The sequence below is a fragment of the Actinia tenebrosa genome, unplaced genomic scaffold (genome assembly GCF_029948245.1).
Source record: "Actinia tenebrosa isolate PJP-AT-01 unplaced genomic scaffold, QUT_ActTen_1.0 PGA_scaffold6__47_contigs__length_16458017, whole genome shotgun sequence".
In the NCBI taxonomy this organism is placed as follows: domain Eukaryota; kingdom Metazoa; phylum Cnidaria; class Anthozoa; order Actiniaria; family Actiniidae; genus Actinia; species Actinia tenebrosa.
The window spans coordinates 7518147-7544221 of NW_028292583.1; the positions used below are offsets into that span (position 1 = coordinate 7518147).

At 37.1% G+C, this 26075-nt stretch overlaps 2 protein-coding genes and 3 long non-coding RNA genes across 7 annotated transcripts; 3 read left to right on the top strand and 2 right to left on the bottom strand.

The window, feature by feature from the left end:
- The first annotated feature begins 154 nt into the window (after positions 1-154).
- LOC116296061 (uncharacterized) lies at positions 155-4955 on the top strand. 2 transcript variants are annotated; one of them, XM_031704014.1, is made up of 5 exons: positions 155-800; positions 1656-1820; positions 2926-3112; positions 3551-3692; positions 3776-4955. In XM_031704014.1, the coding sequence occupies exons 1-5, from the start codon at positions 483-485 to the stop codon at positions 3828-3830; spliced, it is 867 nt and encodes a 288-aa protein (XP_031559874.1). In that variant the 5' UTR covers positions 155-482; the 3' UTR covers positions 3831-4955. The 2 variants fall into 2 exon arrangements, with proteins under 2 accessions (XP_031559874.1, XP_031559875.1); XM_031704015.1 differs by having other exon boundaries at positions 2929-3112.
- A 518-nt stretch (positions 4956-5473) lies between these two features.
- Positions 5474-7320, bottom strand: LOC116296062 (uncharacterized). Its single transcript, XR_004197083.1, has 2 exons — positions 7115-7320; positions 5474-5849 (listed from the first exon to the last, which is right to left on the bottom strand). It is a non-coding gene; the product is annotated as an uncharacterized LOC116296062 (long non-coding RNA).
- On the top strand, positions 6706-7558 carry LOC148905968 (uncharacterized). The gene is made up of 2 exons (XR_016121595.1): positions 6706-6953; positions 7305-7558. It is a non-coding gene; the product is annotated as an uncharacterized LOC148905968 (long non-coding RNA).
- Positions 7559-8579: 1021 nt separating this feature from the next.
- LOC116296060 (histone lysine acetyltransferase CREBBP) lies at positions 8580-25830 on the bottom strand. 2 transcript variants are annotated; one of them, XM_089039360.1, is made up of 28 exons: positions 25599-25830; positions 25297-25469; positions 24415-25193; positions 22345-22591; positions 21908-22018; positions 21310-21396; positions 21161-21209; positions 20706-20789; positions 20471-20594; positions 20248-20374; positions 19557-20083; positions 19147-19351; positions 18664-18782; positions 17803-17889; positions 17420-17503; positions 17019-17087; positions 16705-16793; positions 15994-16074; positions 15359-15415; positions 14880-14957; positions 14361-14428; positions 14130-14274; positions 13371-13625; positions 13049-13214; positions 12631-12798; positions 12197-12361; positions 11811-12080; positions 8580-11609 (listed from the first exon to the last, which is right to left on the bottom strand). In XM_089039360.1, the coding sequence occupies exons 2-28, from the start codon at positions 25373-25375 to the stop codon at positions 9273-9275; spliced, it is 6657 nt and encodes a 2218-aa protein (XP_088895486.1). In that variant the 5' UTR covers positions 25376-25469; positions 25599-25830; the 3' UTR covers positions 8580-9272. The 2 variants fall into 2 exon arrangements, with proteins under 2 accessions (XP_088895486.1, XP_031559873.2); XM_031704013.2 differs by having other exon boundaries at positions 21310-21399; positions 25599-25829.
- Positions 13113-14365, top strand: LOC116296063 (uncharacterized). Its single transcript, XR_004197084.2, has 2 exons — positions 13113-13250; positions 13801-14365. It is a non-coding gene; the product is annotated as an uncharacterized LOC116296063 (long non-coding RNA).
- Positions 25831-26075: the final 245 nt, after the last annotated feature.

Genomic DNA, 26075 nt, shown 5'->3' on the forward strand with positions numbered 1-26075 from the left:
AAAGAAACAAAAATACCCTATGATTATTAGCGATATATCAACGTATGTTGCATTATTATTTTCTGATGTTAGCGCTCATCAGCTGATTCTGAGCTGAAAGAAAATTGGTCATTTGAATAAAATATGCAATTTCATTTGAAGGGATTAACTGATAATTTGCATAAAAGAGATACGTACGTCTTTAACTTCGAGCTGTTTGGAGAGCAGGAGAATATAGAAAAGAAGAGAAGAGAAGCCAAGTTTAGGGGTTTTTTTTCTAATTCACCTTGGAGAGAAAACCACTTTAGTGCTTCAGACTTTTTAACGGGTTTCTAACATCGCAAGAAATAATATCACAAAAGATAAAGCTCAAAGATTATACTGGACATCTTGAATTGTTCCTTGAATCTTATTTAGAGCTGCAGCTCTTCTATTCTTCTAATTTTTTCGCTGTATCCACAGCTGTCCTCTTGAAAAGAATTGCACAATTTTTAAATTGCAACATGGAAAATGCCATATTGTGGATGTTTGCAGCATCATTGTTGTTTTCTCTTTGTACTTGTCGTGATCACCAGCAAAATCAAGGCGTCTTGAACCTCGATAAAAACCTTAATATCAGTTGGACGATACACCCAGGAAAAGAGACTATCAGATTCAAGGTCAAGACTGTTATCGGCGAAACCGGCTGGTTTCTTATTGGATTTGAACCTCAAAAACGCAATGCACCTAAAGCTGTCAAAGAAACCAGTGCAGATGCTTTCGTCGTCTGGAGGCAAATAGTAAACAGTGGAAACAATAAAACATATACCTGGAATGTTACAGTAAGAACCTATTTTCTAATAATTATATAATAATATTATAAGTGTATTGATCGACTTGTTAAAAAATTAATCCATAATTAGGTAAATTTAAAGATTTGGTTTTTTAAGGCCCTGACATACAAACGGATCCAACATTTCACCCAACAAAATGTTGGCGTAATATACATGTTGGATCGAATATTGGAGCGTTTGTCGGACTTTTATGCAAAGTGATAAAGTACCATCATAAAAAGATGGTGTTGGGAGGATGAAGCATTAACGAAAAGAGGTCAGATGGACCAGTTACTTAAATAAGGGTGCACAAAGGTTAGGGTAAACTTATCAGTAACCAAGAAAAAAAATTTTTTTTTAATGAGACAGGGAAGGGGGGAGGCTGGGGGCACTCTAGAAATTATGCCACTTTATTTTCTTTTAGTTTGAGTTCCATTAAGAAGAAGAAAAACAGAGATTAACCAGCCCACCCTCCCCTCCCTCCACCAGCACACAAACACACACTTTGTAAAGTCTTCTACCATCCCTGTGAGCTAGCATATTCTCCCATTTCTTTTCAATTCCCCTTGTGAATAGGGGAATAATGTCTTGAATTATTGTCACGAACTGACACAATAGGCAAAATTCAATATCAAATTCCCCCCTTCATTGAAGTGCAACCAGCAAAGTTAGATGTTTCATTTGCCAACTAACCTTTTAACGACCGTTGGTGGAATCCTAGTTGGCGAACGAGATTGATATCAAATTTTGTGGGTCAAACTTCAATGATAATGGTAGTAATGCTGTATTTTACCGGTATTTTTCAAGGAATGTGATTAATGTCTTGGAACAAAATTTAATGCTATATTTTATCTAATTTTCAAGGATTGCAATACTTTTCAAAAAGGAACACTTCGAAAAGACAAGATACAGAATTATCATTTACCAAAGAACCTGATCAAAACAATGTACGACAGCAAGAACAAAATGCTCACAGCAATTGTATGGCGGAAATTGGATACCAAAAACAAAGAAGATGTCATAATAAAGGTTAGATTCAAAGTTCCAGACCTTTACCATGCCTCGCCCTTATTATAATATAGTTCCCTTCGATGCTCTGATTGGTTGATAGAGAACTGCGCTATGTTAATGCATTGCTATAATTATTGGGTATAGAGTCAATTAAAGTAAGGATATTATGTTATATTATTGGGTATAGAGTCAATTAAAGTAAGTATATAAACAAAGTCGATGTAGCATCAGAATACAGGGCCGTAACCAGAACTTTTACAAGGAGGGTGCACATCGAATAAAATCGGACCATTGATCAGTTTTTATTACCAACTCAGTGTTGAACCAGGGATCTTGCAGGGAGGTGTACAGACATTGATTTGCAGAACCGAAAAAAAAACCAGAACCGAAAAAAAAGTAGATAGATGAGCGGACCTTAAGCTTTTATTGGGGGGCAGGGGTGAAGTGAAGACCTAGGAGCTGGGGGGGCACTGACCCCCCCAAAAAAAACTCCTCCCCCCATAAGACAGATAAACGAATAAATGGGCAAACAAAAGAGAAACAAATTCATATTCGTATAAACTGATTTATACAGCACACTTTTCTAGGTTGCAATAATTTATTTTCCTCTTTTGTTTTGGTTTAATATGTTTTGTTTTCGTTTTTTGTTTTTTTCAAAAAAGTTGTTTAAAAATTGGAGGGGGGGGGGGCACGTGCCCCCTGTGCCCACCCCTCACTACGCTACTGTTGGGCTGTTGGGGGGTGCACGTGCACCCTGTGCCCACCCCTCACTACGCTACTGTTGGGCTGTTGGGGGGTGCACGTGCACCCTGTGCTCCCCCTAGTTACGGCCCTGGAATATTTATATATCATTCTTTGAATTGGGCCCTTCCTCCCACCCCCATGGAAATTCTAATTCTCCAGTCCACAGACTAAAAGATCAGTTCTAGGTGATACTGCTAATTATTTGTGGCAGTCGATGTAGCATCATATCAATGTAGCCAAACACATATATACCTCTGTCACTTACTGGTATTTGCACTTTAATGTTATGTTTCTGATCATAGAAATCAAAATGATGGATAAAGATCAAATAAAATATGACTAGTTTGGATGTAAATTAATTTCATTTTGCTCTTTTTAGAAGGGATCCATGTTTATTTTTGGTTCCTTTGGTAATGACGCTCACCCAAACAAGAAATGGAAACATATATTACATGCAATTAAAAATGGGATGGATGATGTATTTCTGAAAGCTACCAATGTTAGTTTCTTCGAGGTGAATTCTTCAAACAGAAACAAGGGAGGAAGGAACTTTGTGAAATATGCAGGTGAGGTAGCTTTGTCCTCAATTCGTAATTGCTCTTCTACAAAAACTTAATTCCAAACGTCTTCTTTACAGACACTACTTTTCCAAACTACACATTTGACGTTGACAGAACTAGAACTTGGAAGACATAATGTTATAAATGCCGCTAATACAACATCACTTACTGCTCTTAGTTTTTGATATAGATATGTCAGTATTTTTCTGTTTTTAATGTTTTTTATATTAGTATTAAGTGTTTGCAAGGTGTTATTTTGGAGGAACCTTATATGGGGCTCTTGCCCTGTTGTTCTTTCACTCCATTAGTGTTTTTAATAGTTTATTTTTAAATAATTACTAGTTGTAAAGCTAATAAATAAATAAAAGGATAAAATAAAATCATGCACTGGGCCCCTACATATGTGTTATATCAAAATGTGAATGTTTTCCTTTCTTCACTTAGGAAAATTGGCAGAGCAGCATTGGATTGGACTGGTAGTTGGCATGTCTGCTTTTCTAACTATTATTATAACCTGTACTGTGTATTGCCTTGCAAAGAAAGCTGGTGGAATCAAAAAGCATGTTTCCATGTCATTCAACAAGGAGTGAGTAAATGTAGCTATTTTCTTATTTTTTAAAATTGCCAACTGTTATTTTTTAAATTGTAAAACTGTTATTCTTTCTTCAGGAGTGAATATGACGATGAAGCAAAGGTCGCGTTCTTACAGTCAGAGGAAACATAAACCATGGATTAACTAACATGTTTTGAATTACCAGGCAAGTTGGATTTGTTGGATCATGTAGTTGACAAGTGAAGTGTTTTGTGAAGCCAAGAACGTCTGAGGAATATCTTTAGTTTATGCCTGACAGATATACTTTATGCAGAGACATTCTCTGCTTTTGCCAAAAACAATCAATACAAAATAGATGTACTCATAAACCTGAAGTCCCTAAGTGATTGAACATGAGCTGCATTTGCCACTGTTAGATGTCTTATATTTTACAGGGTTCGTGCTATATTTTCGTTACAAAATTCAAGGACTTTTTAAGCACTTCTCGAGCACAAAAATTCGATTTTCAAGGACAAAGTTTTTTGTATTAGAAAATAGTTTAAACATTGATTCAATGTTACAGATAAATAGATCTTTAATTTACGCATTCTTACCAGAAGTACCCAGATATTCAGCTAGGCTATTTACAAAATATACGAAAATTCTTCAATCAATTTTAATTGTTATTTCAAAAGGAAAGTTAGAAATAGCATTAAGTTTGCATTAAATTCAAGGAGTATTCCAGGAGTCTTGGCGTTTTTCCCTAATTTTTCAAGCAAGGACTTTTCAAGGATTTCAAGGAGTAGCACGAACCCTGATTTTAGTTTATAGGAGAAAAATGAGAAAAAGATTAAACAAGAAATGTTCTTTTTTTTTCGCATTAAAAAAATGTGCTTTTTAAAACATGGCTAATAGGGGCTACATTATCATTGTGTGGCAGCCATGACAGGAAGCAGAAACAATTGATTCTGGTCAAATCTGATTTACATAAGAAATAATTCAGTTTCTCAGGGGAACAGGACTGTTGAACATTGTGCCTCGTGTCATGGCTGCCATCACAAGATGGTGCAAAGCCTCAGCATAGTCTGAGTTTATTTACATGCATCTGCTTTTGAAATGTTTTATTACGAATACCAAATATTGCATGCTGAGTAGTGGCTTGCTGTAATGAAAAATCTTCAAAATAGTGAGATTACTAACGAGCCAAAACCATCACACAGTAAATTTAGTGTATTGTAAATATATATCATTACCAGGTTGTGTAATATCATAGCACACCTCTCTCAAAGATATTAAAAACAGTTGTACCAAACAAAACTAGATGCAAGCACAGCTCTCTGTGGATAATTGTCTGTATTAATTTGCCTTCCATCTTCATCAATCTAGCTCCCTTCCCCTCCCCTGTACACATCAGTAAGGGGTCTCACGGCAGGCATTGGTGGATTTTCCTACCTACTCAAAGAGGAAAAACCACTTCTGAATTCCTTTTAAATCATGGAATGAAAGCCATCAATTTACAAGCTGCTGGCTTTTACTTGTAGTGTGCTACCTTTATCAATGTGTTGTTCTTTCACTTTCCACATGGGGTTTCTCTGGGTTCTCCAGTGTCCTCCCTCTATGAAAATCAACATGTAAGTTGAGCGTTGTATGCTGTAAATAAGTAACGTAATGGTAGTGAATGTGAGGGGAACAGGAAAAGGCCCCACACAGGGAGTAGTGGTTGTAAAAAATATATCCAATATGTAACAAAACTTTCACCAACTTAAAACAGCTGTAATACACTGATGTGTTAGAAGTTAGACCTTGTTTAAATATGCTTGAAAATTAATTTGAACTGATGCTTAGTATCATTTTTTAATGAAATTATTTCCTTCGAGCCTGATTAACATCCAGAATATAGAAGACCATATAGAAGAATACATAGAAAGAAATGCACAGTACATTCAAGATAATATTAATATAAATCAAGAACTTTCTATCATTTACTAGTATAAATGTTTGACAGAACCAAGTCAAAACCAGGTAAAGAAAAATGCAGAAAAGCTTATTCCACAAGCCATATATAAGCACATCACAATGTCCATTTATAAACAGTAGATATATCCATCCATGTATGTACAGTAAAGTATCATCTTAGGGAGTACAGCATGTTGCCATCGAGCACAGACAAATCAAGTATTCCTTATGCTATCATATCATAAACATATGGTGCTGAATAGAAAATAAAATAAAATAATTATTATGAGTCATTTTGCTAGACTGAAAGCAGTCACCCTTTTCTCTCCAGACTCAATAAAGACAAGCGTTTCAGGATTCTGTGGACATATACTGAGATTGGATCCTCTCCCTACTCCGCTTACTCAGCTGCTTACTTGGCTCCAATTTCTGCACACGTCCACAGGAATCCTAAAACACCCGTCTTTACTGTCAGAGTCAGTATAAGGGAAAAGTGGGACTGCTTGCAGTTTGTAATTTTGCCAATCACACATACTTTATTGTCAGCCAGCCCCTTATCAATCAATAATTGATCTTATTAATTTTATACTGGTGAAGTGTTTTGGAAAATTGCTTTGCAAAAAATGGAGATCATAATCAATTCTTCTATATCAATATTGGTAAATTTGCCAAGTTTCATAAAATAAACATTATTTTGGTTTTCTTGAAAATGCTTCCAGACTCAGAGGATGATTTCTCTGCTGACAGAGTCTCCTTTTCTCTTTCTTTTGCTGGAAGAAAATGCTAGCCTCTGCCAGAAGGGAACGACACTTCATGTGATACATTAAGCAATCGCCGATTGCCATACATGCACCAACCAGAAATGCCTGGTAAAACAAAGGAACTGTGAAGACCTTTTTGAAAAATGGTTGGCAACCAAATTCTTTTGTTATTTATGGGAAGCACAGGTGGCGTGCGCTGCTAATGTGCCGCCTCTCACCAATGCGACCCCAGTTCGAGCGCCGCCGTGCTCGGTTTTGCATGTGAGTAGAGTTGTTTGTTGGTTCTCTCCTGTGCTTCGAGGGATTTTCTCCGGGTACTCCGGTTTTCCTCCCTCCGCAAAAATCAACTTCTAAAATTCCAATTCGATCTTGGGCTTTCACCTAGCATGGATCTGAGGGTTCCGTTCGTGATTGTCCCACTCTGTGATTACAGACAAAACTGGTAGATTTTAAACTACATTCTGCATGTAGCAAAAGACGAGATAGAGCTTTTTTAGTGATAGAACCAAACAAATATTCATGTTTTTTTCTTTTATCAGACTGGTTAGCCTGTGGTTGTGAATCAAGATGGCGGCTATGACGTCACATCCTCCACAAAGTAAGTTTGCAGAATCTGTACTGCAGGTGCGTATACTTAGGCATTATTAATGCTGCAAAACATGATATTAATCACTCAGTCTTTGATCAAGTTTTGTGTAACTATGAAGTTAAACTTGATTTTATCTAAAAGTTTATCAGATCACGTGGAAAGCAGCTTACCAATTCGTAGAATAGCTACATATGCCACAAACACTTCAACAGTCGTCCATACGGCTTTCTTCGCGACCTTCTTTTCTTCTTCTATACTAGCTTTGCTAGGTGATTGAGCTGACCCAGGAATCTGAAACATGTTTTACAAGCAAATCCTAAAATATTTAACACGACTTCAATGCTGGTCTGTCTACTTCAGAAAATGTCAGAGTCTGCCAACTTTGAGGTCAGCGGAAGTCCATTTTGAGCCCGCGAGAGAGTTTGCAGCGGACGATCGATGGAATGTAGAAGAGTGACGACAAATCAGGAAGCCAAGGCGCAAGCGTCCATAACAGTCGTTAGGATATGGTTTTCTACTGCTTTTGCATTGTTTTTTTTTCATTGCTGAGCATTGTTGAGCGAAAATAGCTGCGCTATGTTGTTTATTGATTGAATAAAGTATTATTATTATTACTATTAGGATGATGGGGACGTGGGGTCACAAATAACCGGACTTATCTATATAAACGGTTTAGAAGAGTGACCAACTAAAATTTATGTATTTGAAATTAAACGTTATGTATGAGTCAATTCCAAAGGTTCCCACCCCCCCCCCCCCCCCCGGGCATTTGACTTTTTGAAAAAAAATTCCCTACCCGATGCGGGCCAAGAAAATTAAATGATCAAATGCTCCACCGTTCAGGCCCCGCGAAGTGGTCAAATGCCCGCCCCTCCAGTTTAATGAATCACTAATTTTACCTATAAAGTACAAAACTGAGCCCGGTATACATTCAACAAGTTCCATGCTAAGTACCTTCTGAGATCGTTTTATCATTTATAGCTTTAATTTTATGAGATCGTAATCAATTCGAAGTTCAACCTTTCTTTTGAAAAGAGTGCGCAAAGGAATCCGCCAAAAAAGCTTTTCTAACTTCTCTTGTGCCATCCCAGATTTTAAACAAAGGTATTTGGATTTTTTTTAGATTCACAGGCGAACCAGAGTCCTCTAAGCACGATCCAAGCGTAAAATTTTGCAATACGCTTATTTATGCAAATTAAATAAGGGGCCGCAAGCCTGCAGTACCTTCCTCCCGTACTTCGTCCAATCTCACTAGTTTGATAAATTTCCTGAGCTTTTACCAGCGACAGAGCCCAAGCAACTTTTTTGTCGAGCTGAATGCTGTAATAAAATAACACTATACAATCACCAAGAGTTCTGTAATTGTACTATAACCCACATCCTCCAATACCTTGCCGTAAAACTAACGGTGATTCATCGGCATTCTACTGGCGGTTCCGAGGTTAAGGAAAAGACCGTGTATAGATGGCATTGCAGTGCATTGTGGGGCTGTTTTAGTGAACATATTTCCAAGATGGCGTCCATGTCTACTAGAACCGTCCCACAATGCATTGCAGACTCGACTATTTCTTTTCCTTAACCTCGGATGCCTTATTCGGGTAAAATCACAACATAATTAAACAACATAACAAGTAATCACGTATAGAACTGTTTAATGTCTCTAATCACATGTATGACGGTTTCAAATTTTGATGATAAAAAATTCCATGATTTCAAATACTTTATCGTTTCTACTGGTTAAAACCAAACATGTGACTCAAGTCATAATGGTACATCCATTTCATTTTGACTTCTTCCTTTCTTGATTATTAACAAAAATATAACGCCAGTGAAATGTCTGAGCGTAAGCACGATCTTGACGTGGTAGTTTAGTCCTCCAATTGTACTGTTATTTTATCGAGCAAAAAGGACTGACCACAAATAAGTGTATGAATACTATATATAGCGTACCATGTACAGGTGAACACATACTTTATCAAGCGTCCTGAAAAGTGCCAATACGTTTTATTAGAACGCATGCACGTCAATTAGGCAATAATATATATCAGTAAGAACGTGCGCTTTGTACAGGGTCTTAGCGACCAAGGATGCTGTAAATTATTCTTCTAAAACTAAAATTGCACCGCTCAGTCCTTGCAGCGCAGTCTGTTGCACAGACCTCAGTCTGAGCTGCTATACAAATTAATTATATATCATGTTATAAATGGTAGAAAATTTTCTTTGTCCTTGATACCTTCTTCACCGCCGACATAAAACTACATACAAAGTATAAAGTACAAATTCTCTCTTACTCTACGGTCTCTGTTGACTTTCATTTTAAAATGTACACTATAAATTCTCAACAAATTTAGTTAGTTGATCTTGCGGAGTAAGTGGAGGAACAGTCTCAGGATCCTCCTGGCCTAATGAAAGTTCTTGTTCAGTGGGTGTTTGGAGAGGAGGGAGATTCATGCGTGTATTCAGTGGTTGAACGAAGAGCGACTTCTCTGTGTGCTGTGATTGGTCGAGATGCTGATGAGGTGATGCTGCTGGATGAGGGGACGTGAGGGACTGCTGTGGATGAGGAGACACTGTTTGTTGTCTTGGGGAGACAATATTTTGATAGGGCTGTGGAGACATTACAGGACGAGGAGATTGAGAAGGTAGTACTCCCTGTTGGGGAGACATTGGTGGTGGCTGTGGAGACATCATATGAACCGGCATTTGATTCTGCTTTGATTGATAATGTTGAGATGAAGATGGTTGGGCCTGTCCATTTGGATGCATCATATTTGCTTGGGAGTTTGTCATATTCTGTAGCTGTGCTCTTCTTGCTGCACTTAGTTGCGAAAATGGGGCCATTTGTGGCTGTTGGAAGACATTCTGTTGCTGCTGCTGCTGCTGCTGTTGCTGCTGCTGTTGTAACTGCATTTGTTGAAATCTTAACCAATTTAACTGTTGTTGTTGTTGTTGACTAATCATGCCTGTCTGACTTGTGTTAGGCATTTGTTGCATTGGAGTTTGCATCCCTTGTTGCATCCCCTGCTGCATTCCTTGTTGCATACCCTGAGGCATATTTTGAGGTATTCCTTGTTGCATACCCATCTGCATACCAGGTTGCATACCAGATTGCATTCCCTGCTGCATACCAGGTTGCATACCCTTCTGCATACCAGATTGCATACCCTGCTGCATACCAGGTTGCATACCCTGCTGAATACCAGGTTGCATACCCTGCTGCATACCAGGTTGCATACCTTGCTGCATACCCTGTTGCATGCCAGGTTGCATAGCTTGAGGTATCCCTTGTGACATTCCCTGTTGCATACCCTGCATTCCTTGTTGCATTCCTTGATGCATTTGATGTTGCATACCTTGTGGCATTGCTTGTCCCTGCATACCTTGCTGCATACCTTGTGCCTGCTGTTGCTGTTGCTGTATAACTTGCTGTTGACGCTGTTTCACAAATGCCTGTATTAACTGAGGATTCTGCTTGAGAATTTGCATTACTTGAGCTTGTTGTTGTTGATTACTGGGCGATTTTAAAGTATGAAGTAGTTGCTGTAGAGCAGGTGGAATGCTTGGTTGTCGCATATGATTTTGCTGATTACCCATTGTTTGGGGGTTCATGGGAGGGAATGGTTGCCCACCAGGCATGTTTTGGTTGGGAGTTCCTGGACTTGGCTGACGTTGTGGTTGTTGATTTTGATACATGGACTGCCAACGTTCTAGGGTTGGCCTCATTCCTGGCCTCTGCATCTGACCTGGGGGAACTCCTTGAGCTGCCTGCATGTTTTGTTGTTGCATGAATGCAGGAGGTTGTTGCATTATCATCCCAGGCATCGACGTGGTAGGGGAACCCATGGTGACAGGAGGAGGTGGAAGAGGCTGTTGTTGTTGTTGCTGTTGTTGCTGCGGGTGTGGAGAATATGTCTGCTGTCCCATAGGCATCTGTGGTTGTGGTGTCATAGGCTGTCTACCTTGTGTTGCTTGTTTGATGGCATCTATTTTGATTTGCTGTACAGCAGCAACAGCTCCTGGGGGAGGACCACTTGCCACGGGCTTCTGAGCAGCAACTTGTGGCTGCGGGTAAGGTGGAGGCTGTTGTGGTGGAAGGTGTTTCTGCTGATGCACACCTGAATGTGGAGGCTGTGGTAATGCAGGTGGAACGTTGGGTACCTGTTGACCAGGCATCTGACCAGGTGGTTGCATGGTATTCCTCTGCATCTGTGCAACACGTCTTCGAAGAGTCTGTGCTTGGTTAAATCGCTGTTGCATCTGTTGTTGGCGTAATTTGGTTTTAATATGTCTACAGAATGGCACGACACATTCACGCTCCACGCAGTGCTTGGCGTGATAGCAGCAAAGGTGAATAAGTTCTTGACAAATACGACATCCTCCACTAGTCTTTCTTTTGCAGGACTTGGTGTGTTCAACAACCTTCTTCATCTTGGCACAGCTCATCACAGTACAATTAGTTTCACGACAATGTGTTGCATGAACAAGACTCTGGATACACCTCTGAATCTTAATTCTCCTCTCTTCTTGAGCACTGAGTTGTTGACCTTTGGGTTTTCCATCCTTGTCTGGTTGATTTTGCTGGTCAACATCAAGATCAAAACCAAGCCGCTCCATTTTGTGTTCATGGCCCTTCTCATCATAGCAAGGAACGCACAGATCGTAGTCCTACACGACAAAATTATAGGTGATGATTACATATCAGGTTATATTCCCTATAAATTAATCATCAGGACTTTTCTTAAAGGGAATTTCAGTTCCGTTTGAGTGCGCTATTTTTCTGGACACAGTTTAATTAAAATGCAGGGCACATTTCTCCTTTATTTGCAGAATTAGAATAGTAAACTAATGAATTGCAAACTAATTTACCTCGCATTCAACGCAATGGTATCTTGTCTCAATGTGTCGTTTACAAAGGTTACAAGTATAAACAAATCGGTCCTGTCCTTGATTATGAAGCTCTACCAACATGGCCATTGTAGAAAACTTTGCCCGCCGCAGAGATGAGAATTCATAGTGCTTTTCTCTTGCTAGAGTAAGGAAAGCATCACGGCCATCCATCAAGTCACAAGTCATCAATGGATCTGGATCAGCAGTTTCTGGGGTCTTGCGGCCATTCAATCTGATCACAAAGAAAACCTACAAAAAAAGGTTGCATATTGTAAGTTGGAAGTAGAAATAAGTACTGAGTATAGATGGCTTTGGTATTCCAGTATTCCATGGTAAAAAGTTTACATTACAAGAACAATACTTACCTCTCTATGTTTTTCCATGGTAATATAAAGTCTTTGTGAAAGGTCGCACAGGTCTGATGATGGCCCATTAATCTTCTTGCTGGTCTTTCGGTTACTGGCTTTGTTCTTTGAACCTTTCTTATTGTTGCTTCGCTTGCTGTTACCTTTGTTTTTGCTGCCTTGCGTCTGAAAATACAGGGATATTTGCCAAGTAAGAAGGGATTGGTAATATAAAAACATTAACTGGAAAAGCATATTTTGTATCAGTAGCTTTCAAAAACCTTTTTGAACTTAAATTTTGTATCAATGTTACAAAGAACTGCATGTGATGTTTCAAGTCAAGGGTTGCAAGTAAAACAAAACCAACCCAGTAATGTTGCCACCTTATGAAGTGAGCAACTCATTTCATCTCTCCCCGCAGGGGTCCCAGCAGTACTGCGCCAGCTGGTTCTCACCTCTTTCCCAGATGCCTCAGCAGCAGCGGCATTGGCCTTCCTTTCTTCTTCCTCCTGGTCAAGCTCTCTGATGCTATCTTCTAGAGCATTAGGCCAGAAGTCTCCATCAAAGTAGGGAAGCTCACTTGCACATGTAAGACCATCATCACTTGCTTGCTTTAGGATGTCCTATCAATGCACAAACAATATTCAATTAACCACTAACATTTGAAGACAAGGTAACACAATTACAGTTGGGAGATTATAAAAAGGTAAGGTGATCAGGAACAGATTGAAGGCTTTAAAATATGAAGACATAACAATACACCCGATAGTATTGATTTGCTTTTTTACTTCGAAAAAGGAACTAAAACCCAATTATATTCATTATACCTATCTTTTTAAGAGATAAATATTCGTTTTAATACATAATTCTAACCTTGTATTCAATGACCACTCGATCCATGATAGCTTTGTCCAACATCTTCTTATACCATTCAACAAGTCGTTTATGCTTAGGAATCTTCTGCTCAGTAGGATGGCAATGGAATATGTAGTCATCTCCTTCGCTGGGAGGACAGGCCCAGATGTGAGCCATTTGATAACTAAAAGACACAGAAAAGAAAAATAGCATGCATTAGGTATGTTATATCATTATGATTTCAAAATCTTTTATTATTTCTGGGAAAATCATTTGAACTATTTTTTTTCTCATGCTTTTTGATATTTAAACCACTAGGATAATAGTCCCTTTCACTTACCCCGTCTGGCCAACATACTCCAGATAACCAATCAGTACTTCATGGTAAACAGCGGTTCTGAGACTCTTTGGTTGGAAAAAGTGGACACTGTCCAAGTATGAAACATACACACGCCTCGTATTGGGCTGCTGACAATCAGATCCATACTCCTGGACATGCATGCCAAAGAAACAAACATCCACGCCATCTATTTCCTCAAAAGCAAACAGGGCTTTTGCTTTGTATGGAAAACTATCTGGCAGCTGTCCATCATACCTAATACACAATGAAAATAACATTATAGTTCGTCTGAGAATCAAAACTAAATCAAAGTGGCAATAGACACACATCCATAAACCAGATTTCTTTGCTGCTATGATAAATAAAATAGATAAACTGCTTTGATTTCACAGCTAGGTTAATTTTCATGACCAAATCTATATTTCTGCAGAGGCACGAAAACTAGAGAATTTTGAAGGAAAGCACTGTTATGGTGGGTGCAAGAATTAAAGAGAGGACCAGAACTGGAAGAGGGAGTGGTGGATCAAGGAATTTAAAAGGGGGGTTCCAAAATGGCTGCCATCTAGAAAAAGCAGGTAACATTGGCTTAACAAAGGGGGTTCCAATTTTATATTACTGAGCATAAAAACATGATTGGCTTTGTAAGATCTAACAAAATGGGGGTTCCATGGCAACCACGAAACAACCCCTGGATCTGCTACTGAGTTTAAACCTTCTGTGTTTTACTAAATAACACATAAAATCATGATATTTTAATACCTTGTCTTTATTCCAGGCTTTAGTTCTCCAACCTTGTCAACACTTGAAACAACACGTATCGTAACTTCAGCATTGCAGTTCTGTTTTCGTAGGAAACCTGTAACTCTTCTTTCAATCAAATCTCCAAGTTTTGTTTGTGGTAGCCCTTCATTGTTGAAAACAGATACAAAATTGGGATTAAAATCACAAAGGTGATGATTAAACTAAAGTAAGAAAATAAAAGCAACTTACTCTTTGCCGTATACTTGTTATCTTTTCTCTTTATACCTCTTCTCTCAAGACAAGAATCACACTGATACCTAGTTTTAGGAATAGATATTAGAATCCTGGCTAATATTGAAAATACCTTTAATTACATGACCCAGAAAACTATCTATGACTTGAGACCTCTGGGTTCTTAGCTTTGGTCAATCAATTTATCCAGCAGTACAAGTCAGATTTAAGGAGAGGTCACAGGGTACCCCTGCATACCCCCTCCCCTGTGTTTACACAGTTTTTACACAGTTTTTCTAATAGACCCTTTGCAATATGTTGGAATGCAGCTCAATTTGGATGACAAAACAAAAAAATTTCAATCTTATGAGAATTGGAAACCTATTGTTATGTCCTCCAAATTGAGCTGCATTCTGACGTACTGCAAGGGATCTATTTACAAACTACTCAAGTATGTAAGGCTTGGGTTTTCCAGGTCTTAGTCTGTTGGGTGTAACTAAGATGGAGACAAACTAAATAAAGAGTATTATTACTCACCCTGTAGACCAGATATAGTCATTGTGTAGTACACACAACTGGTGCACTTTGCGACCGCAGTCAATACATTCAATAAACCTACAAGAATGGAATATTATTTTAATTGACTGTTTTCTCAAGATTGCATCCAGAATTTAAGGTACATGACGGGCCATGAAATTCTTTTGATATGAATTCAAAAAAAATTATTGCACTCCTCCTCTTCAAATATGATTAAAACTGGCTTTTCAATTTTACTGAAATTGTGTTTTGTGGCCCGTCATGAAATATTCAGATACAGAACAAATATGAATAAGTTCTAATGAAGAGTGTAGACTTCAATGATGCCATTGAATATCACATAAAATTGCTTACCAAACTTTAACAAGTAACAATTTTCCAAAACAAGGCAAGGAATTGTTTTTATACTTTGTATTCTCATATAATAATAATAATTTCAGTCTCAAATAAAAGTTTCTTATTAAGAAACAGTTACTTACGGTTCCATATCCAAATGATCATTCTTCAGCTTTTGAAACTGAGACTTTGGAATGGTACTTTGAAAAGAAAAGTGCAAGATTATTGTTGCGATCATTTGAATTATTATAACGAATATTCCATAGAAAATGTCAGGAAGAATAAAACGTTATGGAATAGACAAGTCATGCTATGGTCAAACTGTTTCACATTCCAGCATTCTACTGGAATGGGAGGCAAGGATGTTTTCTCTGGCCCACAGGGTTGAGCCACTGATTTAATCCCTGCATGAATTACGATGAATAGACCTATATTGTTTGATGTGTTGTACTCTTCTGAGCTTCCATGATAGATTGGAGGCAAGGTTGTTTTCATGGCCCCAGAGGTTTGGACCGCTGTAAAGCTGAAGTAACTGCTTGCTTCTTAGGTCAATATAATATAATCCCGAGCTGTGATTGCTTATAATTATCGTAGATTTCTTCCTAGTTGTATTAATTAGTCGTTCATTTATCTGTACACGATTTTGATTTAATTTAATTTCCCCCCCAAAGGCTGTATGTAAGATAATTCATATAAGTTAATACGTCTCATCTCTCTTGAAATAAAGTCGCCATTATCATCATCCTATTTAAGATGATTATAAATTATTCATAATTACCTTTGCTGTAGCGTAGGGTCTTCACCAAGGTTGACAGTGTCCCCTTCAATTTCACTAAAGCACCGCTCACAGTAGTGAAACCTTGAAAGTAAATGAATCAAATAATAAAGTTATATCTATTAATAGGTAAGTTTAGAAAATGACTTAGATCATACTCTTTCTAAGGTACGAAGAATAAAGCTATAAAAATTACTCAGCCTCAATTCTATTTTAGGATCGCCCACTTTTACCTGTCTGGGCCTGGTCATAAGAAGGTTGGATAGCATTATCCATTGTATAAATCTTATCTAGTGGATAACAGCATCATCATCCACTGGATACAATTATCTACTGGATAGGGCACCTTTGTACAATCCTTTGTACAACCAGGCCCAGATCTTACTCATAATCAGTTTTCAGGATTTTTGCTCAATTCTGCAGACATTCCATTGAGGAATTTGAGTTCACTCGAATCATGAACTCTTTTTTCAGGGTTATTATTTTCTGTTTCAAACCCTCTATAAATGAAATATTGAGTTTAACAAAATAAATATAATTTTCAATGTATTGACTCAAGGCATGATTAACAGTATGCATTTTTTTTAAATCGAAAAAAAATTCTAAGTTTACAATTTTTGAGTGTCTTCACTGTAAGATTAGTATAAATTACTTTTAATAGTTTAATGATGTGCCAATGGTTCTGGTCAGTATTTCCATATTATAAGGTCTTACCGATTTTGGTAAGTAAAATATATTGTATCTCTTGATATTGTGCACAACTGCTTTCCAAAGCAGCACAAAACTTGAGGTTGGAAGACATACTGTGAAAATAAAAATATGGAGATTTAGCAAATATGAATCTCCAGCATTCAAGATTACTTTTTACAATAACACAGCAAATTCTCGCAATCTGATTGGCTCGCTGCGCTCATGATTCCACTTGATCATTTTGAGACGTCATCTATGATCAATAAGAGGACAGTCAATGCAAATCTACAATAAATTTGTTAATTACAAAACAAAAACATGTAGATCTATATTTTTACCTTTCTACCACAACAATATCCCATGGATTTCATCACAGGGTCAATTTCTTGTTCGAACACTTCAGACAACTATGAACAAAATAAAAATTCAAAATTCATTCATTCAGATTTATTTATGCAATATACATGATACCTCTGAAATATTATATTAACAAATTGTGAACTGCAGCACATAAAATAGGCAAGTACAGAAACAAATCCATGGGATTATTTTAGGAACTGTTATTTATGGGCTGCAGGGAGGGCTGTGTAGATTTTGAGGGAGGGGGCACTAATTCTTTCATCAAAAATTTAAGGAGGTAGGGAGAACAAAAGATATTAGGTTTGCTAGGGAGGGGGGGGGGGGTATTTTTCAGGATACCACATGGGTGAAATGCACACAAAGTATATCTATTTTTTACCTTTGTACAGTATTTATAAACTCTAGAAGTCTTGCGATTATACATCCAGGCATTCTCAAACATCAACCACACATCATCACAGTACTAAAAAAGAGTAAAGTTTAATAGTTGGAAATTTGCCTAATTGGAAAAAATATTCTACAGTTTCTTTGTTTATGGTTAGCCTTCATTAATTTTATGTAGAATATTTGCATATTACTACATGGAATGGAAGTAGAATGTCAGTGTTTGGATTGTTAAAGTTGTGTTCTCTTTACCTATTAGATGGATATTTAAGCACTAAAATGAGGTTAACGCCAGTTAGTGAGTCTGAAATTATTTAAGTAGTATTTCATAATAATATGAAAATGATCTCTGATAGTTTTTATTAACGTTTTACATACCTCCCATGGATCCTTGTATTGTCCTGTGTCTAGTTTTCTTTTTATAGTAGAAAGATCCATTGGATGCTTGACAATATCAAAATAATCCTTAAAAAAACACAATTTGTCAAGATATTTTTATGGCTCATAACATATAAGATTTGACATCATTAAATTAAAGACTTTAGAGAGAAAATGTAGGACTTAGGGGGCATAAAGGAAGCTGTGATTATTCGTGTAATCCTGTTTCAACAGTCTGTCCCATTTTGGAGGCACACAATTTATATTCTAAGAATCTAAAATCTACAAAGCTTTTTGTTGTTGTATCACAGAGTGGGACAATCACAACAGAGCTAGGTTCCAAACTAAGTGAAAGCCCAAAGATCGAATTAGAGTTTAGAAGTTGATTTTTGTGGAGGGAGGAAAACCGGAGAACCTGGAAAACCCTCAAAGCACAGGAGAGAACCAACAAACAACTCTACTCATATACGACATTGAGATCGGTAGGACTGGAACTCTAGCCGCATTGGTGAGAGGTGGCGCATTAGTAGGGCACGCCACCGGTGCTTCCCTAAATACTTTCCTAAGAATACTTTCCATTAGGTTTAACCTACCAGTCTGAGCAGCCAGTTCTCAAAAAGTATGCATCAGTTCTTTAGAACTAGTTAGCCAAGGTCTTACCATTTCAGAAGTCAGTTCGCCTTAATGGAAAGGGCCCTAACAATTCACTCATGATTGTAAGCTGAATAAGCTGCTAATACACCTTCATATACAGCCTGTAATGTCCTACGCTTGCCATAAATTTAAAGCACATTGAAGCAATCGTGAAATATGCCATAAAAGAATTTCCAATGTCTGGATAAAACAAAAAGTGTTACATACCAGACAACCAAGAAGTTTGGGATCTACAGGGGTCCTGAAAGGCAGAGCTTCTGGTTCTTGCTTGTATAGCTTTTCTAGTATTGGAACAAGCATATGTCGAAGCTCTTCTGGTAAGAATACTGTAACAAAAATAAAAAGAGTTAAAGAGCAATATAGAAGAAATAATTATGATTAACATCCATGGGAAACATAAGCTCTACCATGAATGGCAACATGAAAATATAGTTGCCAATATTATTCTTGATATAAACACATCACAATTATTTAAACCTAAAAGATCGAAATAACATCGATACTCATTATATCTTTTGTTGGAATCTTTTTTTCAGTCACTGCTACCTTGTCTCATTCCAAAACTGTATAGACTAGTCATAGAATCAAGTGTTTTTTCTTCTGATTTGGAGGCTGGTATAACCCTTGAAAGATACATTTTTATAAAAGATTGCAATGCAAATATAAAGTGCTGTGCCACAGCAAACCTACCTTTCTTGAATGGACACCTGACTGATGGTCCAGGTAGAGCTAAGGCCTGACTTGTTGTTGTTGGTGTTGATTGTGTCTGTGTCTGTGTGACAGTTGGTTGAGTGGTTTGTGCTAATGAAGAGACCTGAGGCTTCACATCCTCTGGCTGAGGAGTAGATGATGCAGATGAAGTTGTAGGCTGTGGTGATTTACTCATCTCTGACATCTAATTAAAAAACAACAAATAACTAGTTTAATATTGTTTACTCTCTTCTTTCCAGCAATGAGCAACAACCACAGAAGTGTTTGTATTGCATAGGTCATGGATTGTGTATTTATTTTTTTGATATTTGTCAACATTTAATGTAATCATTTAAGTAAATGAATTTATAACATTACTACATTTTCAACTCAATATATCTTAAACCTACCGGTTTTTGTGACTGGGTCATACTAGGTGAAGTCGGCATCATCTTATCAGCAGATTCAGTCTTTCCCATGTTTGATGGTGTTTTACAAGGGCTTGAAGGACCATTTCCCTTCCCAGAAGAACAAGGCGAGTGTGACATAACACTATCATTTGCCTGACTGATTGCCTGTGCAGGGGAGGCCGGAGGCTTTCCTTGGCTTTGGGATGTTTGCATTTGATTTTGATTTTGAGTTTGATTTTGTGCTGGTGTCTGAGCTGGGCTTTGAGGTTGTAGTGGTGGTTTGGAAGGTTGGACCTGCGCCTGAACAGGAACTTGTGGGGACATGGCACCTGGAGATTGAGACTGAGAAACCATTGGCATGGCTTGAAGAGCTGCAGTTGCTGGGGATTGTTGTGCTGGTGTTGAAGCTTGGTTAAGAAGATCTGTAAAGTGTGGCTGGCGATGCATTTGTGCAGCTTTCAACGCCGTTGCCTGGGCAGATGTTAGTTGACTATTTGTTTGGTCGCCATTCATCTGATGAAATGGTACTGTAACATGAAACAAAAACAAAAAATAAATCAATGACTTCATGAATAATTAATTTTGTATTCAATAAATTTCGAACAAAGAATTATTTGAGATTGACTTAATGTTTTCAACTTTTGTAATTGCAAGGTCCCTGTGACAAATGGAACTACTTATAATGACATACCTTGAGGGATTTGAGAAGTACCAGGCTGTAGTGTCTTCATTTGCAGGATTAATCTTTTTTGTCTCTTTTCTTCAAGTTCTTTTTGAATCTTATAGATTTTTTCTGCTAAAAGATGGTAATACTCCTCCTACGAATATCAAAAATATAAACTATCATATACCTATTCAGCTATTAATGGTTGAACTAAATGTGCTTCTGTATCCTAATGAATGATAATATTTACCTTGGAGTTAGCAGTTTCATACATGTCTCCCTCAACTTTCCGAGCATAATTTAGTAAGTTGCTCATGCGACGATCTTTCAATGCAGTTGGGTCATTAACAGGAGTAGGAAAGATTGCAGTAACCCTGAAATGTGAAAAAGAAAAAAAGGTTTTCATAGCATTTTTTTCACACCCAGAATGAAAAATTTGAGAACATAAGTCTTCAAAAGATATATATTTCAAGATATTTTCTTACAGTTTATGAACTAGGTGATTTCTCAAATCAGGTGTCACATGTTGGTGCCATTCCTTTGGTCCTCTGTCAGATGCTGACCCAATGCTGTTTAAAACGACAACAATAACTCATTGATTTATAATGTTCTGATTATATAATAATAATAATGATAATAACAAAAGGAGAATGACAAAAAAATTAATACAGTACAAGGGCTAAAAACAACTGTCGATTAATGTGCAATGTTCGGCCAGAATTGAAACTTGTCTAGTCAAGTCTTTACCTTGCTGGTCAAATTTTTACCTTGCTGGTCATTTTGACAATTAATATTGAGCCAGAAACAAGGTATGACTGAGGTAAAATTTCAAGATAACCTTTACAAGGATAGCTGCAACATCATGCATTATAACATTTACACATTTAACCCATACTACTTACTACTACTACAAAACTTTAAATTAGTTGTTCTTATTTACCTTGATGTTCCAGAAGTCGTTTCACCAAATGATTTATTGTCTCCAATACCTAAACACAAAACCAGCCTGGTTAACATAACTGATAATCATGCTTGAAGCAGTCGTTATACTTATATAATTACTATAAGAATTTGAAGGTTGTTTATTACCTAGTGGTGGGAAGTGTCCCACTTTGCTTGCAGTAGTGTAATTCAGTCCAAGAGCTTGGTATGCTTTCTGCATTCCATCATTTGCTGCTGCTGCACAAAAGTTAAAAGTCTCTTCTTAATTGAAATGTAATTTTACAGCATAATGGTTTTATTTTAAGATAAAATTAAGAGATAAAACTTTACTAAAAAACATAATATTACACGAAGTTTCGACGTTAACTGAACGTCATTATCATGGTTTTATATACGAAAACATTTTTTAAAGAAAATTATTCAGCATTTTTCTTAGAAAATAATTTTTTTTGTAAATTTGAGTGCTCACAAACCAAATAAAGATTATACTTATTGGCAGTGTGTTTATATATTAAAGCTATTTGTCTAGTTTTGAAAAGTCGTCAAGATTTCCAGCTTATCCTTCCATATTTGCAGATTCAATAAATTTAGCTATTTTCATTAATAAAGAGTATCTTGTCATTAATTAATCTTCCAAATGAAACAAACTCTCTAAAACTGTGTCTTAGATTTCTTGAAGATCAAAATTCATGCAATTCTGGAGTGTTTTTTTATAAAGAAATTTCAGAATAGCAATCTTACAGACCTTGGTTTCTCCTGTCTGACGCATGCTTGAGGGGTAAACACACCGGACAGTCTTGGCGCAAGCAGTTTTTCCAATGAGAAATTATTTGTCGTGAAGATGCACAATGTGCCACTACAACAAATGCAATAAATTCAGCATTTTTACAAAGTCACTTTCCTTCTTTTTGATTTATGAAATGATTTCTATTCTAACTAATTTCAAAAAAGTTTCAACCTTAGGAATTCCTAAACATAATAATTTATTTTATTTTAGACTTGTATAGTTTAATGAGTATAGATAATGTAACTGATAAGAGTCGAGATGTAAAAAATATACACCAACAATAATTTTACTTTTAATATTAGTTGTAACCAAAATTAAAAACATAACCTAAAGTATCATCTGACCTGACAACTGGAGCTTATTTAAATCCAAAATTCAAAAGGTGGATTCCTTACCTTGGCATGTTTTCCCTGCTGTACAAGTAGTCATGTGATTCAACACATTTTTCATAGTTCGGCAGTGCGGAAGATTACATGCCTTCATTTCTCCATTAGCAGCTTGTTGTTCTCTCCGTTGACATTTGTGAGCATGTAGAAGAAGTACAAGTTGCTGCTGAATTAGTCTTCTTTTCTCAGGATCTGCTGTGGGTGGCTGTGAAGAATTCATATTTCCTACATTTCCAGTATTTGGAAGCCCAGTAGACTGTTATAATAATAATAATATTTTTTACAATGAGCAAAAAGCATTCATAATTGACAAATAGTCAATTAACTAGATAAGACATGTATACTTTCAATCTTAATACACCTTTTCCAGGAACTACTACATTTAACTGTATGTACAATGACAGCTAACAGATTCATTTGCTTATACAATATGACAATAAATTTGTTAAAATTGCTTGCAAGGAAGGAACACAGTAACTTATATTTTTGGGGAAAAATCAAAGCAATCACATCAAACTTACTGCAAAATGAACAACAAAATGGGAGACTCAGTCTTTTGCTTTCTCAGATAAGTCATGTTCACTGCTAAGGTTCTTTATTTATTAGGGTTCTCTTCTTCTTTTTCTCTCCTATTATCTTTATTTTAGCCCAAGATATAATGTAGCTTTTCTCAATCAAAACATAGGTATGTAATTTAACAGAGTGAGTCTTAGAATCCAAGATCTCAAAAGTCAGAAACATTTACAGGACTCCATAAACATTTACGTATTCTTTCATCTGCCTATTACTTTTGATTCTTTTAATATAAAAATTCAAATTGCTTTTATATATTTTATTGCTTAGAGGATAAACATATTAGATTTCGGTTGAAAATGAAAAGTTCATTTGTTATAAGATCTGGTAATATGTTAAATCTACACGGAATAAAAACCCTATTAATGCACAAGAATTTTCTTAGTCTGAAACATGAAATTTTATTACAGGATCAGCACCATCACTATTTCTTTTTCTTGTGTTTAATTTTCTTAATGTGAATGTTGATAGCATAATCACAAGTTTTGTGGAGTACTGTAAATCCTAGTCTGTCAGTGTTTTAGCGTTGACCCAGAATAAGTACACAAGTCAAATCCCAGCAAACCCACTGTCACAAAGCACTATAATATATATCAACGAGGCTTTCCATACAGCACTACAACAGATCAAGATTACTAAGCTACTACAAATCAAAATAAAGAACAAGAAAATTAAATTCTCTGTTATAAAGAATTCAACCCAAAAATCAACACTACCGCAATGCAGACTCACTTGAGTTTACAGGAGTTTATGGGAAAATTCACAGATTACGACACTACTTCCGTCTTTGTCAAAAATCTTCGAATCGTGTAAGTTCCTATGCAACACACGAGAAAAATAAGCCAATTTTTCCCTTTCTTTATTACAAACCATACGAGGATACAGCTATTTATGCTACGAAAGTTTAGGTGAAGCAATGAGATTTATAAGACTTATTACGACAGTAAAAGATTCGGTTTTAATAGGTTTTATGAGTCGCTAACACAGGACGAAAGAAAAAAATGCGTACCTTTAAATTAGTGTAAAAGTAAAATTTTACCATCGCATAGAAAAAAAAGTGAATCGAAGGCTACAGTATTAATGTCAGATCAAAAACAATCGTATATCTCGGAATTTCAACTGATGTTTTGGAGTTTCCCCAGGGTTTGACTTTGAATTTTTTTAGAGCATTCAGGCAACTTTTGCATACAAAAGTAATGTCTGACTGTTCACCTTCGATTCTCAAGGCATCACATCAAAACAAGAAAGCCAGCAAAGCAGTTTTCAAGACATGTGATGAAGATGAACCAAAATTACAGCTAACTTATCCTTTAAAACATTAACTTGTCAAGACAATAAACAATTATTTAAACTCAATAGAAAATTTCTCCAATACTGAACCTTGGTGAACTTGATACGATTTTCATGGCGAAAAAAATGGTAAACTGACCGATATTATAACCTGCTCGCGGGTTGTTGATGGCGGCAAAAAAGTCAAAAATGAAAGACAGCTCAAAACTAGCTTACCTGATTCCCTTGTAAGCTCCTAGCAGAATCAAGGCTGCCATTTAATCCTTGCGCTGTCATAAAGTTTGGTTCCATTTTAATCGAGAGTGGTTCTGTCTGAATTTGATTCAATGAATAAGCGTTCGCCGCAGTACTAGACGCGTTCATGTTCATGCCCATCGAGTTGGAGTTAGAGCGGCCATAACTCCCAGGGCCATTACGTTGAACTGAGTTCATAGAATTCATATTGTTTCCAACGCTTGGACCGTTTAGTGAAGCCATCATTTCATTCGATAAAGCATTCATATCCATCATGTTATACTGTCCATGGGAAAAGCTGTTCGCCATATTTGCTTGTTGCATCGCGGAACTCATTGTTGACAACGTAACGGAGTACGATGGAGGAGCAGAAACAGCTCCCGAAGAAAGATAGTGTTCACTGGAAGTAAGAGGAGTTGCTGGAGTCGGAGTTCCCGATGTGCTAACCGGCATTGAAGGTGGTGAAGACATGGCATAGTTCATCGCCGGGGATTTAGCGGGAGTAAGGGTTGTCAGTGAAGGACTGTTTGGACTCGAAATGCTAGCCGAGCAAGTGATGCTGTTGGAACTAAACGATGTCGTACATGCGCTACTTGTCAGACCATCCGAATTAGACTGCAACACATGCTGTAAACTCGGAGAGCTCGTAGCAATATCAGCTGTTTCTCCATTTGCAAGTCCATCCAAACTGTTAATCGAGCCCGGACCCATGAGTTCTTCTGGTAAACTTTGTTCCAGGTCGTCGAGAATTTTTCCAATGTCTTTAAATGGAAGGTAAATTTGAGTAAGATCTTTTCGAAATTAGCAAGAGGAGGTGGAAAATACACATAGCGTTTTCTACTGCTTATTTGAAGTTTTACTTACCTGCATTTTCGGTCGGAGTATCCGGCGTAGTCAACTTCTGCCGTTTATTCGGTGGCCCGTCCACCAGTTGATCGGCCATTACTACTACGGTACAATACAAACCCCACTACAGGAAAACGACTTGTTGATCATACATAGTCATCGCAATAAAACTAGAAGACTAGCCATATTACCTGAAATCAAATCCAGTAGAGAGAGTTATAAACTCGAAAATTTGTAAGTCTGTTAGGTTTTCAATGGTGAATCTCCACACGTACGATGAGTTTTGAGCAGAGATGAAAACAAAAATCATGGCCGCTCACCATTGTCGTCTTCAGATGGGCAGTATGACACACGAACTACACAAAACGGCACATGGATGACCTTGAAGTCTCTCCAAGCGATCTCGAACGAAGAAGAAATGCTCTTTCTTTATAATTCCCTGGTTAAACCCACTCCTAGACCTCAAATTAGAAGGAAAAACCTTGAGGTAAAAATGGTTCTGAAATGTTCGCTCTGTCAATGCCTTGAAGCGCAACTAGCGACGGCTCGACAGCGCGGGGGGGCCCAACCCCAACTCGCAATGCATTGCGGCTTTGCTCAATTAATATGCTAATTTATGTCAATCAAAAAACAATAGACAAGCCTCGTTCCCGAGCATTTGTAGCCTCGTTCTTGTGCAGATGGGTGATTGTAGTTGTAAAAAAAGTTGTAAAATTTGCTACGTAATAAAGAGGATGATACAGAAGAAAAATAATAATTTTTTTTTTTAGAAAAAGACGAAATAATGGAAAAATGGA

What these genes read in the sequence shown, in the direction of transcription:
- LOC116296061 (XM_031704014.1), top strand. Translation starts at nt 483, where the DNA reads ATGGAAAATGCCATATTGTGGATGTTTGCAGCATCATTGTTGTTTTCT. An exon ending in AAGAAGATGTCATAATAAAG is followed by an intron (nt 1,821 to 2,925) that starts GTTAGATTCAAA and finishes TGCTCTTTTTAG; the next exon opens with AAGGGATCCATGTTTATTTT. An exon ending in GAACTTTGTGAAATATGCAG is followed by an intron (nt 3,113 to 3,550) that starts GTGAGGTAGCTT and finishes TTCTTCACTTAG; the next exon opens with GAAAATTGGCAGAGCAGCAT.
- LOC116296060 (XM_031704013.2), bottom strand. Translation starts at nt 25,375, where the DNA reads ATGGCCGATCAACTGGTGGACGGGCCACCGAATAAACGGCAGAAGTTG. An exon ending in GGAGCTTACAAGGGAATCAG is followed by an intron (nt 22,592 to 24,414) that starts GTAAGCTAGTTT and finishes TTATTATAACAG; the next exon opens with TCTACTGGGCTTCCAAATAC. An exon ending in CCAAACTTCTTGGTTGTCTG is followed by an intron (nt 17,890 to 18,663) that starts GTATGTAACACT and finishes TGTTTTTTTAAG; the next exon opens with GATTATTTTGATATTGTCAA.